We start from the raw sequence: 14,105 nt of genomic DNA, 5'->3' as shown, positions 1-14,105 counted from the left end.
CTATAACTTGATGATTACTTTGAATTTAAGTTATGTGCCTAAAGGCAAACATTTATTAAGTGGCAGAGGTGACGTTCAAAGCCAGATCTGGATGACTTTGCTCTTAATTTCCACCCTGTGCTGACTTCTGAAAATATTAATGGTGCCAAGACTGGAAAAACTCAGTAAGCTTGTTAAGCATTCAGAAGAAGAAGAGGGTCTTCGGGTCAGAAAGATGCAAAGACTTAATGGAAAAAGGAAAGACTGGTAGCTAACAAGTGAAGTAGATAGAACAAGCCATCTAAAACCAATGCTGAACCACCGTACAGCTGAGCCTCTAGTTCAAACTAAAAACCTTAGAGATGTTAACATTATAAGGGTTGAAAATCAGGCAAATGAGAAGGAAAAAAAAAGTGCTATATAGTATCTTAAGAACTGGCCTGCCTACTTTGATTAGAAGCCCACTGAGTTATCATCTCCAGGCCATGATCTTTCTACTTTGTGATTCTCAAAGTGTGTTCCATTGGTCACATATTTCAAGATCATTTAGCTTCAAAACACCTGGAGTTTTTGTAAAAAATACAGACTCCTGGTTGTGTCTTGAACCAGGTGGAACCCTAGAAGCTCCCCAGGTAATTGTTATGTACGTTAAAGTCTGAGAGTCTTTGCTAGTCCATGCATTATTTGTTAAGAGTCGAGATGAAAGTGGTTCAAACTAGGCTAATGAACTATCACAGAACAATTATCCAGTAATTTAATGTGCATGGGAGGTGGGAGAGAGGAAGAAGATAAGGATAGGAAAAAAATCATGCTAAGATGCACACCTAAGCCTCCTTTTTTTTATATAGGTGAAATAAAGATAAGATGAACAGAGGAACAACTTTGCCTTGGTTGAGACTGCACAGGTTGATGGTCAGGACTTCTGGGACATCCTTCTTGAACCCTGTCCTCATGTCCTTTTCTCTCCTTTCCTTCTTGAGTGGAAGGAAGTACCACGGCTAAAATAGCATCAAAACCACCCCCACTCCATTTCCCCCAAAAGAAGGAGAAAGAAAGGAACAGCATCAGGCAACTAGCGTGGCTCTCAATGTTCTAGAAACAGCTCTGATAACAACCAGACAAAAATATCAGTACTCATTCCCCCCCAGGAGAACATATGTGGCCCAAGAAGAAAAGTTACCTGTGCTTCTCCTCTGGTCAGAATCTTTAGATGATTTGTCACTCTTTTTGATTTCTTGCTAATTGAATGAATATTTAGTTTAGACAATTTATCTTTAAGTGATTCGTCCTCATCATTCTTCTTGTATTTTAGAACTGAAATGGAAGAATGAAATCACAGATCTGAACACATGCAACATAGAATGTATGTTTCATCCAAATACTTAAGATCAGTATTTAAGATAGAAATCTATCTATTTAAAAAAAATTTTTAAGGCGTATTTATTTTTGAGAGAGAAAGAGAGAGTGATAGCAGGGGAGGGTCAGAGAGAGAAGGAGAAACAGAATCCGAAGGAGGCTCCAGGCTCTAAGCTAGCTGTCAGCACAGAGCTCGACACGGGGCTCAAACCCACAAACCGTGAGATCATGACCTGAGCCGAAGTCAGATGCTTAACTGACTGAGCCACCCAGAAATCTATATTTTTGACCTTCTGATGCAGATGCAATATGATCCGGTGCTCCTGCCCAGTCATAACGCCAGCTGCCCAACCCGCTGACCAGAGACTCAGCTGTCCAACAGCTTGAGCTCCTCAAAGCTCAAGGTTCATTTATCTCTCACATTAAAGAAATCCCTGAAACTGAAGAAAAGTTTTCTTTTTTCTCAGATAATACATTTATTATCTTCAGTATCTAGAATGAAGCATCATGCCCTACGTGAGAAAACTGTATCCAACATAAGGAGATCTCAGACCCTAGAGTGGCTTTCCATTAGCTGAGAGATTGGGGTAAGATGAGTCACATCTCTGAGCTTTACTTTTTTATCTTTAAAATCATTTTCACCTCCCTTATTGTTTACAATGTTAAATATTTCTTTCTGTTTTTTAAATATTTATTTTTGAGAGAGAGAGAGAGAGAAAGCTTGGGTGGGTGAGGGGCAGAGAGCTGGGAGAACAGAGGATCCAAAGCGGGCTCTGGGCTTACAGCAGAGGGCATGATGCAGGGCTGGAGATCATGACCTGAGCCGAAGTCAGATGCTTAACTAACTGAGCCACCCTAGGTGCCCCAAAATGTAAAATATTTCTAACATTCAGTTTTGGTAATGGTGTGGAGAGATGGGTAATCTTAATATACTGTTGGTGAGGATTAAACCAATGCAGTTTTTGTGGAGAACAATTTGGCACAAACTTCTAAAAGTATAATCTATGACCAGGAAGTCATGCAGAAAATCTGTTTTCCATAATCAAGCATACAAACTTTTGTTTACTACAGCATTTTTTTCCTAATAGCACAATGTTGGAAACAATAAAAAAGTTTATCCATAGAGGACTAGTTTAATAAATTATGACACACTCAGAAATAGAATACTAGGGAGCCATTAAAAAGAAGGCCAGTATTAATTGGAAAAATGTTCATGATATAAAATTAAGTTTAAAAACAAATCCCAGCAAACTGTAGTGCCATGCATGTTGCAGGAAAGTAGGAAAAGAAGGAGAAAGAAGAAAATAGGAAAAAAGAAAACCATATAGAGGGGCACAAGGTTGGCTCAGTCAGTTAAGCGACCAACTTTGGCTCAGGTCATGATTTCATGATTCATGAGTCTGAACCCCTCAACCCCTCTGTGCTGACAGCTCAGAGCCTGAAGCCTGCTTCATATTCATCTCCCTCTCTCTATCCCTTCTCTGCTTATGCTCTGTCTTGCTCTCTCTCAGAAATAAACATTAAAAAAATTATCTAAAAAAATCACATAGAAAATCTGAAGAAAACTTATGAAATGTCAGCTATGTAAACTAGAATCAAAGCACTGGAAAAATTTTTCACTTTAACACTTTGAAATAGTTTAAGCAAACAAAAGTAAAAAGAATAACAGCTATTAGCTGTCTTTTAGTTTTATCAAATCTTAACATTTTGCCTTGCTTATCTTTATTAAAAATAAAAAAAAATCTCTTAACAATTGAAGTTTCTCTGATCCCCATCTTCGATCCCTTAAGGGAATCATGATCCTAAATGATAGGGTTTACTATATCTGTATCGACTTTTATGCCTTTATTATATATGTGTGGATTCACATAGTACATAGTATTATTTTGAATGTTTTCAATGTTTATGAAAATGGCACCATATTACATACATATTCTTCTGTCACTTGCGAATTTACTTTTTAGAAAACAACATTGTGTTTTTCAGACTTATACAATCGATACATGTATTTTAATTTTTATGTTCTCATGGTATCATAGTGTACAATACATAGTTTATCCATTATCTGGATAAATAGGTAAGCCATTTTCTTCTTGCTTTTATGAACAATACTAGTTTAGTAGTATATCTCTCTATGAGCATGAAGGCAAGAGTTTCTCAAATACCTAGAAATTGATTTTCTGGTCTCAGGTATGGGCATCTTCAGCTTTACTAGATATTGTCAAATTGTTCTCCAAAGTAATGATTCTCAGTACGTTCTGACCGGCAGATTGAGATTCAGCACTTAACATTATGCCTTAAAAATCCTTTTGCCAATCTGATAGGATGGGAATGGTATATCGCTTCCCTCTCTCTCTGTCCCTCCCCCGCTCATGCTAGGTCTCTGTCTCTCAAAAATAAAAAAAAATTTTAAAAAGTAAATTAAATAAATTAAAATGTATTGTTCTCCTGAAAAAAATAAACATTTATTCTTCTTTCTGAATGGATTACTTTTATTATTAATCTTTTCTGTATTAGAATGTTTTTATTATTGATTTAATATTAGTAATTATTCTGTGTCAGGCTCTGTGCTGACTGTCAGCTCAGAGCCTGGAGCCTGTTTCAGATTCTGTATCTCCCTCTCTCTCTGACCCTTCCCTGCTCACGCTGTCTCTCTCTACCTCTCAGAAATAAATAAAACATTAAAAAAATAATAATAGTAGTAATTATATATTCTAGATANTCTTTATAATTTTAATTTATTAATATACATAACATACTATTTTTTAATAAAAATTATAAAATAAAAACAAAAATAAACGAAATTGTTGGAACAGTTAGCTCCAAAGTCCTACCATTGCTTTAATGCTAAATTGTGCTTTAATGTTAGAAATACAAAGCCATTTAAGAACTTATGGACACAAATCACACTGAGGGAAGACCCACAATCTATCCCAATGCATACAATGCAATACATCTGGGATGATAGGAAACATGCAATTGTGCCTCCTATTTTGAAATCTACATTCCTCTTCAGACACATATTTTACATCTTAGCTAACAAATGCTTAACGGTAATTTGTTTATTTGAGAAAGAAATAGACCTGTTCCCTTCAGGGAGGTAATTATTGCTATAAAATCTCCATTCTTTATGTTCCAGAACCAGATGAGCTCTATGTATTAGCTCTAGCTTCCCACCACTCGAGCCACTTGGCCATGCCATGTCTCCTCCTTACCACACATACCGCCAGTGACAGGAAGCCTATGTGCTATGGTTTCTTCAGCCCACAGTATGTCACCAGGCATGCAGTGATCAACAGAGGACGAGTATAGGGCTGCCTCATTTTTAAAAATTGTCATTTTTTGTGTACCTCATGACGTCCTGAACCCAGACAACACCACACTCTTCTCTGTAGCCTCTAACTCTAGATATCAAATGATCATGATCACTGTACCTTCTAGAACTACTTATATATTCTGATTCTCAGAAGCATAAGCAGAACAGTCCAATCACAAAGAACACTCAATTCATCATGTCTCCTCTTACCTAAATCTTTCCGTCTTTTCAGTTCATTGATGTTCACATTAATGTCTTTCACTGCAGTGAAGGCATCCCCGAGCACCCTGAAGTCTGGGTGAGAAGGCGGGGTAGAGCCCTGGAGTTCACAGAGCAGTAGAGGGTATTTCATTACACGTTGGATTGGTTTGATCATCAAAGAGCCCATGTCCAGTAAGTTTGACTTGCCCCTACAACAGAGATAAATAATATCAGTTTCATAGACGTTTGTTTTATTAACTCCTTTTCATTTTAATGATTTTTATGATTAATCCTGAAACTGTTTTCTCCTTTATTTTTCCTCCATTTGGCTGCATACAATTTATTTTATTTTTAAATGTTTATTTTTGAGAGAGAGAGAGAGAGAGAATGGGTGGGGAGGCCTAGATACAGAAGGCGACAGAGGATCCAAAGCAGCCTCTGCGCTGACAGCAGAGAGCCTGATGTGGGGCTCAAACACATGAACCGTGAGATCATGATCTGAGCTGAAGTTGGACGCTTAACCAACGGAGCCACCCAGGTGCTCCTGTTTACAATTTCTAAAAATGAAGCAAGAACAGTGGATAACAGAAAGAAGCCAGACTAAAACATCCTACTACTAAGCAAAAACCGTAAAGAAAACACATGACTGGATCTATCCACCAGAAAAGACTGAAAGCAGGATTTCCATCCATGTTCCACTCACCTTTTTTTTTTTTAATATAACAAGATTCATAATAATAGTGGGAAACAATTCAGAATGCATTTTTTCTATGACAACCAAGGAAAATACATTTTGCTGAAGATATTTTTGTGATTATTAGTGAGGAAAATAAATTCATTATTTAAAGACATGACTTGCAAAGTCTAGTCGAAGGAAAGCATTGTCTTCTCTCATCTAACAAATTGAATTGTTGAATTTATAATGTTTCAGAGGCTCTACCACAGTTCCCAGAAGACATTTATAATAAATGCAGCAGTTCTCTGAATATCATTAATGCCACCACTATCACCACTCATTGCTATCACATGACATTGCATGATTTTCAACGTGGAATTCTTCTCACCCCACAGATCTTCAAATGGCTACATAAAAGTGAGCACTCATACCTGACTCTTTAGGAGCTCTGAGAGGAGAATAGTGCCATTCCAATGGGCTAAGCAGTTCACAGGAAGCAAAAAAGCTGGAAGCTTAGTCATGTCGTTGTCCAACCCATTCATTTTTTAGTGAGAAGTCAGGTTTCCAAAAGCCTTTTTATGCCAAGAGGCAGGTAAAGACACACTGTAAATGGACATGGATAGAAACTGTGCTTTGAATTCCTTCTGGTGGACAGATATACTTATTCGTCATCCTTCAGGTTTTTTGTTTGTTTGGTTTCTGTTCGGGAGGTTCTGTTTTTGTTTTTGTTTATTTGTTTTTAGTAGATAAGAATATAGACAGCTTTCAAATCCTAATAGGTGAATTTCTTATTCCTCAATTATTATTTCTAAATATTAATACAGACAGACAACATACCACATCACTGGAATAGTGAAATGGATCTAAAAAACTTTGGGTAAAATTAGAAAAGTTTATCATTAGAAAAGGCCTGAAAACACTTTATAGACCATCTAACTGAACTCTTCATTTGATAAATGAGAAACTAGGAAACTTTGATTATCAGGTGTACGTGCCCACATACACACACCAGTCACTCTCTGACACATCTCCCTATTTTTATTTTTATTGTAACACTTATCAACTATCTGCAATCATTTTGTTTCCCTGTTTACCAGCTTATGCTCACTTTGTCTGTCATCACTATATCTCCAACTTGACATACAGTATTTTCTCAATGAATATTTGTAGATTGAAATCATAGATTTCAGATTTTCTATAATGTGCTTATATTTTGCATTGAATTTTTTTCCCCAAAAAATTGCACAGTGGTCCTGAATACTAGACTGGGGAGCTTTATCACTTGCTGAGAAAATGCTAATACTATAATAAACACAAAGAAAGAAGCAAATCAAATGGCAACTTTTTTTTTTGAGGAAAATCCAAGTAAATATTAAAGGTCTGTAAGGGAGTAAAGAGCTGCTTTAGTATGATTTATCTTGTACTTTCTACCCATTTACACAAAATCCCTTGTAAAAAATCCATTGTGAAGGGAGGAAGGGATGTAAAGAGACAGGATGGCAAGCAGGGAATGAGGGAGAATGGGAAAGAGAGATCTTTTTTGTTTCCAAGAGGGCAGGGTGAGTGGATGGGGAAAAAATGTAAATCTATTATGAATACTGAAACAAGTAACTAGGGGCACCCGGGTGGCCCAGTCAGTTGGGCATCTGACTTGATTTCAGCTCAGGTCATGATCCCAGGGTCATGGGATTGAGCCCTGTGTTGGGCTTTGCACTGAGCATGGAGCCTACTTGAGATTCTCTCCCTTTCTTCCTCTGCCCTTCTCCCCTGCTTATGTGCTCTCCTTCTTTTTCTCTAAAATAAAAAAAAGTAAAAAAGTAACTAAAAATATATTTTCTAACTGATTGTGTATTAAAAGCAAAACATCTGAATATGAAATACAGATTTATATACATCTTAACAGAGATTCTTCAACAATACAACAGGTTAGACACTTAATTAGAAATAATTCCCTTAAATAAGAACAAGTCAGGAATATGGAAGGTATTAAGTTGATGAGAAGAAATCATTTTATCTATATGAATATGATCACAATTTCTTCTGAGTTTTTCCTTTCACTATCATCAAATATTTGTTTATTTAGTCTTCTAAAAATCACTGAAAATGCCATCAATATACTGTTATACCCAGATCGCAGTATCCTTATCGACCAGAGACCACCAGGGAGACCGAGTCACGCATGCAAAGGCAAAGGGCTTTATTACGGGCTTGAGCTCGGGCTCCCAGACCTCACCAATGCAATGGATCCATGCTGAGAGCCTCGAACAAGGGCAGAGTAGGGTTTTTATGGGGTTTGAGATGGAGGAGGTACAGAAGTTGTGACATGGGAACAGTGATCCAATCATAATTATTCAACATTGTTGACAGCGGGTTTAACCATACACATTGTCTGGAGTATTCGTTACTTTTGGCGGGATCCAATTACAACGTTTAGAGTACCTTTAAATTCAACCAATCACAGAGCGAGCCTAGAGTCTTGTTCGGTGACTAACAGGTTAACTTTAACATTAGGTAATAGGGTCCTATCTATAGTTTCTATCTCCAGGCCTCTCCCTTCACAATGTGGAGGGTGGTCACTGGCCTTTCCTGATTGGGTGTTGCAAGGGTGGTTTCTCCTGCCTTGGGCAATGTGTAACTACCTGATAGTTTCGGGGAAGCTGAAACTCAGGCCTTCTAGTTTAGAGGGGAAACTTAAAGCCTGTCATGGAGTCAGTTTGGTTTAGACGTTTAGACTTGTGGCCTTACAATACAAATATAATCAAACAACTCAATAAAAGAAAACCCAATTCTAGTAGTTTCTCAGTGTGGTCTATTGTTATGTGCATATTTAAAATTTTTAATTACAAAATAAAAGATGTATTAAAGGCCATACTTGTAACTCTGAGCTTAAGAATTTTCAAAAACACCAACCCAGCCTTTTAGTATGTCCAAGTCTTATCGTTACTTCTTTTCCCATTACTTTCTGATATCAAAGTTCTATTCTCACTCTTTTATATTTCAAATGGCAATAATAACAATTATTAATGATTACTCTTTCTCTTAAAGTGTCAAATGCAAATATTTAAAAAGGCTTTCTCAAAAACGAGAAATCTCCCAGACACTTTGCCCTGAGGCATGAACTTTGGACAGTTGCCCAAGTGATGAGCAATGATGTTCTGATATCTGCATCACACAGACAAGCAATATGGTAGAAAAGATAGAGGATGTCTTTTAAGATAATGACACTCCAGGCATTCACCCCACCTAATCCTTTCCAGTAAGATTAAGTACTGATAACTATGAGAGGCAAATGAGTCCTATGCGTGATATAACCCAGCTCAGCCAAACACCCAATTATCACATGCATCTCTAACAGAAAGTAAGCAAATACATAACAGTTTCTCCTAAACCCTGGGCTGAAAACCAAGGTAGTCATTCATTTGTAATTCTGTTTCTTCTTCCTCTGTCTTATCATGAATACTTTGGCAAGTATTTAGTACCATAAGTAGCTACACTAATCTCATTGTGAATTATTAGGACTTTACAAAGTCAAGTAAACACAGCTGGCTTTGTTTTAGCAGCATCCAGTTTTGCTATAAAGAGCTTCGCAACAAATACAAGAAAACAGTCACACAGTGAAAATAAAAATAATATTTAAACATTGTAAAAACTGTGATGGAAGACAAAAAATCAGATATACAACATTGAGGAACACCAATACATCTTAATTAGAAGGAAAAAACAAGAAGAAGGAAAAATAATCAGTTAACTATCGATCATATTACTTTCAATTTCCTCTGTTTTATGACCACAAGTACCCTAAATTTAATATTTATTTTATAGTAGCTACAAACCATGTATGCTATTATTGAATTTATTTTCATTTCACTCTCCTTTTAAAATACCTTAAGTCAATTTTTTTAAAAAAGCTGTACATTGCTATACAAATAATAATGAAATAACATTTGACATAAATAAAAAACAGTTGTAAAAATAAATACGGAACTATTAAGTTTTAGAAAATGTAAAGACGGGTTGCCTGGGTGGTTTAGTAGGTTGAACAACCGACTTAGGCTCAGGTCATGATCTCACAGTTCGTGGGTTGGAGCCCAGCATAGGGCTCTGTGCTGACAGCTCAGAGCCTGGAACCTGCTTCCAATTCTTTGTCTCCCTCTTTTTCCACCTCTTCCTTGCTGGCAGTCTGCCTCTCTCTCTCTCAAAAATAAATAAACTTTAAAAAAGAAAGATACAAAGAAGATGAATAAATGGCAATTGATTCATTACCAGAGAGCTTCAAACCAGAGAGAATCAGTAATAGGGAGAGGCAATCATTTAATCATTCCTCCAAAGATTCATTAATTAGACTCCCTGAGAACCCTTGGAAGTGGAGAGAGGAGAGAGGTGGGAATTAGAATAAGAAGAATTACTTGAAAATCTGTTTAAGAAACAGCCTAAAGATGTCTGGGTGGCTCAGCCTGTTAAGCTTTGGACTTTGGCTCAGGTCATGATCTCATAGTTCATGTCAAGCCCCTTTGGATCCTCTGTCACCCTCTCTCTGCCCCTCCCCTGCTCACACACTCTCTCTTGCTCTCTCAAAAATAAATAAACATTAAAAACAAAGAAACAGCCTACTTTTTTGGGTGCTATGCAAATAAGTGAGATCATTTGGAGAACTAAGAAAGAGCTCTTGGAAATTAAAAGGATAATAGCTGAAAATCTCACAAGTGTTGGAGAAAATGTTCAGGAACTTTCCAGAAAGAAGAGCAAAAAAATACAAAGGGATAGAAACTAGAAGAAAAATGTAAAAAAAAAAAAAAAAAAAAGAGAAGACTGGTCTAAAAGATCCAATATTGAAATAAGTAGAGTCCCAGAAAGCAAGAATTGGGCTTGGGGAGGAAATAATCAGTAAAATAATTCAAGAACAAGACATGAGTTAGCACGTTGAAAGAACTCGGTGAGGGGTGCCTGGGTGGCTTANAAAAAAAAAACAAAAACAAAAACAAAAAAAACACATTAAAAAAAAAAAAAGAAAGAAAGAACTCGGTGAATGTCCAGCACAATGGATGAAATGGATTCACACCTGGGAATTCATGAAACTGGAGACGACTGGGGACAAAGAGAAAGCCCAACAATCCTTTAGAGAAACGTACAAGCAAATGGGTACAAACAAATGAAGAATCAGAAGAAGCTTCAGATTTGAGTAGTGATACTGAAAGCTAGAAAATGATGAATTTTCTGTTAAATTCTGTTAAATTCTGAAGATGAAGGATTTTGAACTTAGAATCCTATACTTGATCAAGCCTTAAATCATGTGTGAGGCTAAATTAAAATTTGGGAAATATAAAATTGCCTAAGATTTTACATTCTTGGTAAATATAGGAAACTACTGAAAGAGGCAAAGAGATTCTCCAAGATGACAGGAGGGGCGTTCCTTAAAGACAGCTGTGCCCAGTCACCCAGTCCAGACTCAACAGGTCAGAAAGTCTCAGGGAGAGGCTTTTTTAGGCAGATGAAGTTGATAGCTTGCATAATGCATCCGGCTGTCTTAAGAGATGACTGGCTGTGAGTGTGTGGCATTCATGATTAGAACAAAGGAAACTAAGAAAATTTTTTAAAAAATAATGGAGATGATAGTTAACTCCCAGAAAAACAAGTAATCAGTTTCTTCCAACATTTAGCTTTGAAAAGAAATTTACTTAGATATACTCAAATATAAGAAATCAAACACTGACTATGGCTCTAATCCAAATGACAAAATAACTGCATAAAAGGAATGAAGAAATGTGGAGGGTGTGTGTGTGTGTGTGTGTGTGTGTGTGTGTGTGTAGTAGAGATGGCATAGGGAGAGAGATAAATTCTTGTCTTCTACCGGGAAAGACAAAACATAATACCTAAACAAGAAAAACCAGGGGCACCTGAGTGGCTCAGTTGGTTAAGCAACCAACTCTTGATCTCTGTTCAGGTCATGATCTCATCGTTAATGGGATGGAGCCCCTCATTGTACTCTGTGCTGACAACACAGAGCCTGCTTGGGATTCTCTCTCTCCCTTTCTCTCCCTGCCCCTCCCCTGCTAGCATGTGTGCATGCACTCTGTGTGTGTGTGTGTGTGTGCGCGTGTGTGTCTCCAAAATAAATAAATACACTTTAAGAAAAGGATAAACCAAATGTTTTTAGATTGATGAAGGTAAATACCAAAATATTAACTAAAAGATGTGAAAATACTTATGTCCTTAAGAAGCAGGTAAGAGAAGAGGGGACTGCTATTTTTCTCAAATCCTGTAGAACTATTTGGCTTTTTCAACCATGGTACATAAAATTTTAACAAAAAGACAAAGATTTTAAAGAATGAAACATGCAAGAATATCCAAGAAAATTCTGAAGATGAAGAATACTGGGCTGAGATTACAGTTGACCCTGGAAAAACACAGATTTGAACTGTGCGTGTTCACTTATACATGAATTTTTTTTAAATATATGGTACAATACTGAGTATATTTTCTCTTCTTTATGATTTTCTTAATTACATTTTCTTTCCTCTAGCTTACTTTGTTATAAGAATACAGTATCTAATACATGGACAAAATATGTGTTAATTGACTATGTTCCTAGTAAGGTTTCTCGCCAACAGTAAGCCACTAGTAGTTAAGTTCTGGGGGAGTCAAAAGTTTTACATGGATTTTCAATTGCATAGAGTTGGCACCTCAATCTCTATGCCACTTAATGGTCAACTGTAGTTATATTAAAATAGAAAGCTGCAAAACTGAAAGCAGTTTGGTATTGTACATATATGGACAAAAGAATAGCACAAAATGGAAAATCCAGAAATACATACAAGTATGTATGAAAATTAAGGACATGGTAAATATGGCATTCCTACTCTGTGGAAAAAAATAAATTATTCAACATCAGGTGTTGTGATGATTATCTAGCCATCTAAAAAAAAATAATATTAATGAATTCTTTATACCAAAAATGATTTCCATATAGATCAAAGTTCTAAATGTTAAAAATGAAACATAAGAATTTGAAGGAAACAGGAAGATTACATTTTAAAACAGTCTTGGAGTTTTTAAGCACAGACAAAAATCTAAAACCCATGGCAGAAAAAAGTGATAGATCTATTTTAAAATTTAGCTCTGTAATACTGTATGGATAAAAACAAAAACAGAAGCAGAAGCAGCCATAAACTATGTTAAAGTCAGATGATAAGCTAGAAGAATTATTTATAGCACGTCAAGCAGAAAGTGTGTTAATATACTTGCTAATTAAAGAGCCACTGTCAATTTATTAGGAAAATATGAACATCTCAATAAAAGTAATCAATAAAAAGATAATTCATTAGATAAGTACAAATAATTAACCATACATGAAAAATGCTCAAGATTATTACTAATTAAAGTTGAAACAATGCAATACTATTTGGGGCCTCCTTGCCACAAAGTGTAAAGATACACCTATTAATTGTTTCTAGTCTTCTCTAATAGGAGATAAATGGACAACTCATACACAGGTCGTGGGAATATAAATTAGTTCAGCTTTTCTTAAATTTTCTGGCAGGAAGTATCAAAAGCCCCTTGATCTAGCAATTCTACTTTTAGAAACTCATTCTAAGAAAATCAAATTATTGTACAAAGATCATTTATAAGAATGAACACATACCATCAATCTTTATACACAGATAGACATAATTCAAGTATCTATAAGGATTTGGTAAACTAAAGTGTGGTGTATACATCAGATAAAATATTATGCGATCATAAAGCAATGTGTGGATTTATATTTACTGACATAGAAAGGTGTCCATGATACACTGATGAATGAGGTAGGAGGATGGCTTACAGGAAATATATAGCAGTCCTGTGTTCGTCAGTGTGTGCGTGTGTGTGTGTGTGTGTGTGTGTGTGTGTGTAGAAAAAGTTGCCATGAAGTGAGAGACTCCTGCAATGTTACAAGAGTTATCTCTGGAATGGGACTACCAATTGTCTTTACTGTCTTCATTTTGATTTTGTGTATTTCTCAGGGTTTCTTTAATAATCTTAAAAAATATAAAACCTACAAGAGGTGAAAATAATTTACAACATTTTGAGATTGATAGAAATCCTGAATCCAAAGGTAGGAATATGTGGTCAGACAGAGAACACATATAAAAAAGTGGGAAAACATAAAGATAAAACATTGCATTTCTGGAGATTGTTTAATTTCGAATAGTTAAGTTCTTCTTGCTTTAGAACATGGGACTTGGGTCAAATACTTCTGGGGGCATTTTTTTTTTTTTTTTTTTGGTGCAGGATTCTATGATTCTTGTCACTTTAATACTGTCTGATGTTTGCATAAGATTGTAACTCAAAATAAACATTTTAGAAGTTATAAATACCTTTATCTTTTCCTGTATTTTTAAAAATGTTGATTGTACAAAAAGAACCCAGACACAATTTTCCATCTCCATAAGTGAGGGATTTTTTTGAAGCACCTAAAAACCCACATTTCCTAAATGCACTCTCGGCTGCAATATTCCTGACCTTAGCTGCTAAGGAGCCAAACAATTACAAAGCATTTGACATCGCCTTTTACCCTTTTATGTAGCAGCATGTGTGCCG

At 36.0% G+C, this 14,105-nt stretch overlaps 1 protein-coding gene across 1 annotated transcript in view; it reads right to left on the bottom strand.

Annotated features, from left to right (window-relative positions):
• The window catches only part of ARHGEF38 (Rho guanine nucleotide exchange factor 38), a 121,195-nt gene that overhangs the window by 26,949 nt on the left and 80,141 nt on the right, over positions 1–14,105 (bottom strand). Inside the window, exons 6-7 of the mRNA XM_077755769.1 lie at positions 4,862–5,061; positions 1,160–1,293 (exon numbers count right to left, since the gene is read on the bottom strand). Coding sequence (XP_077611895.1) covers positions 1,160–1,293; positions 4,862–5,061 — 334 coding nt within the window. The remainder of the gene's footprint in view (positions 1–1,159; positions 1,294–4,861; positions 5,062–14,105) is intronic.

This window comes from Crocuta crocuta, unplaced genomic scaffold (genome assembly GCF_008692635.1).
Source record: "Crocuta crocuta isolate KB4526 unplaced genomic scaffold, BGI_CrCroc_1.0 scaffold92, whole genome shotgun sequence".
NCBI lineage: Eukaryota > Metazoa > Chordata > Mammalia > Carnivora > Hyaenidae > Crocuta > Crocuta crocuta.
Note: the sequence above shows the minus strand (reverse complement) of the source record. Positions and strands in the feature narration are given on the sequence as shown.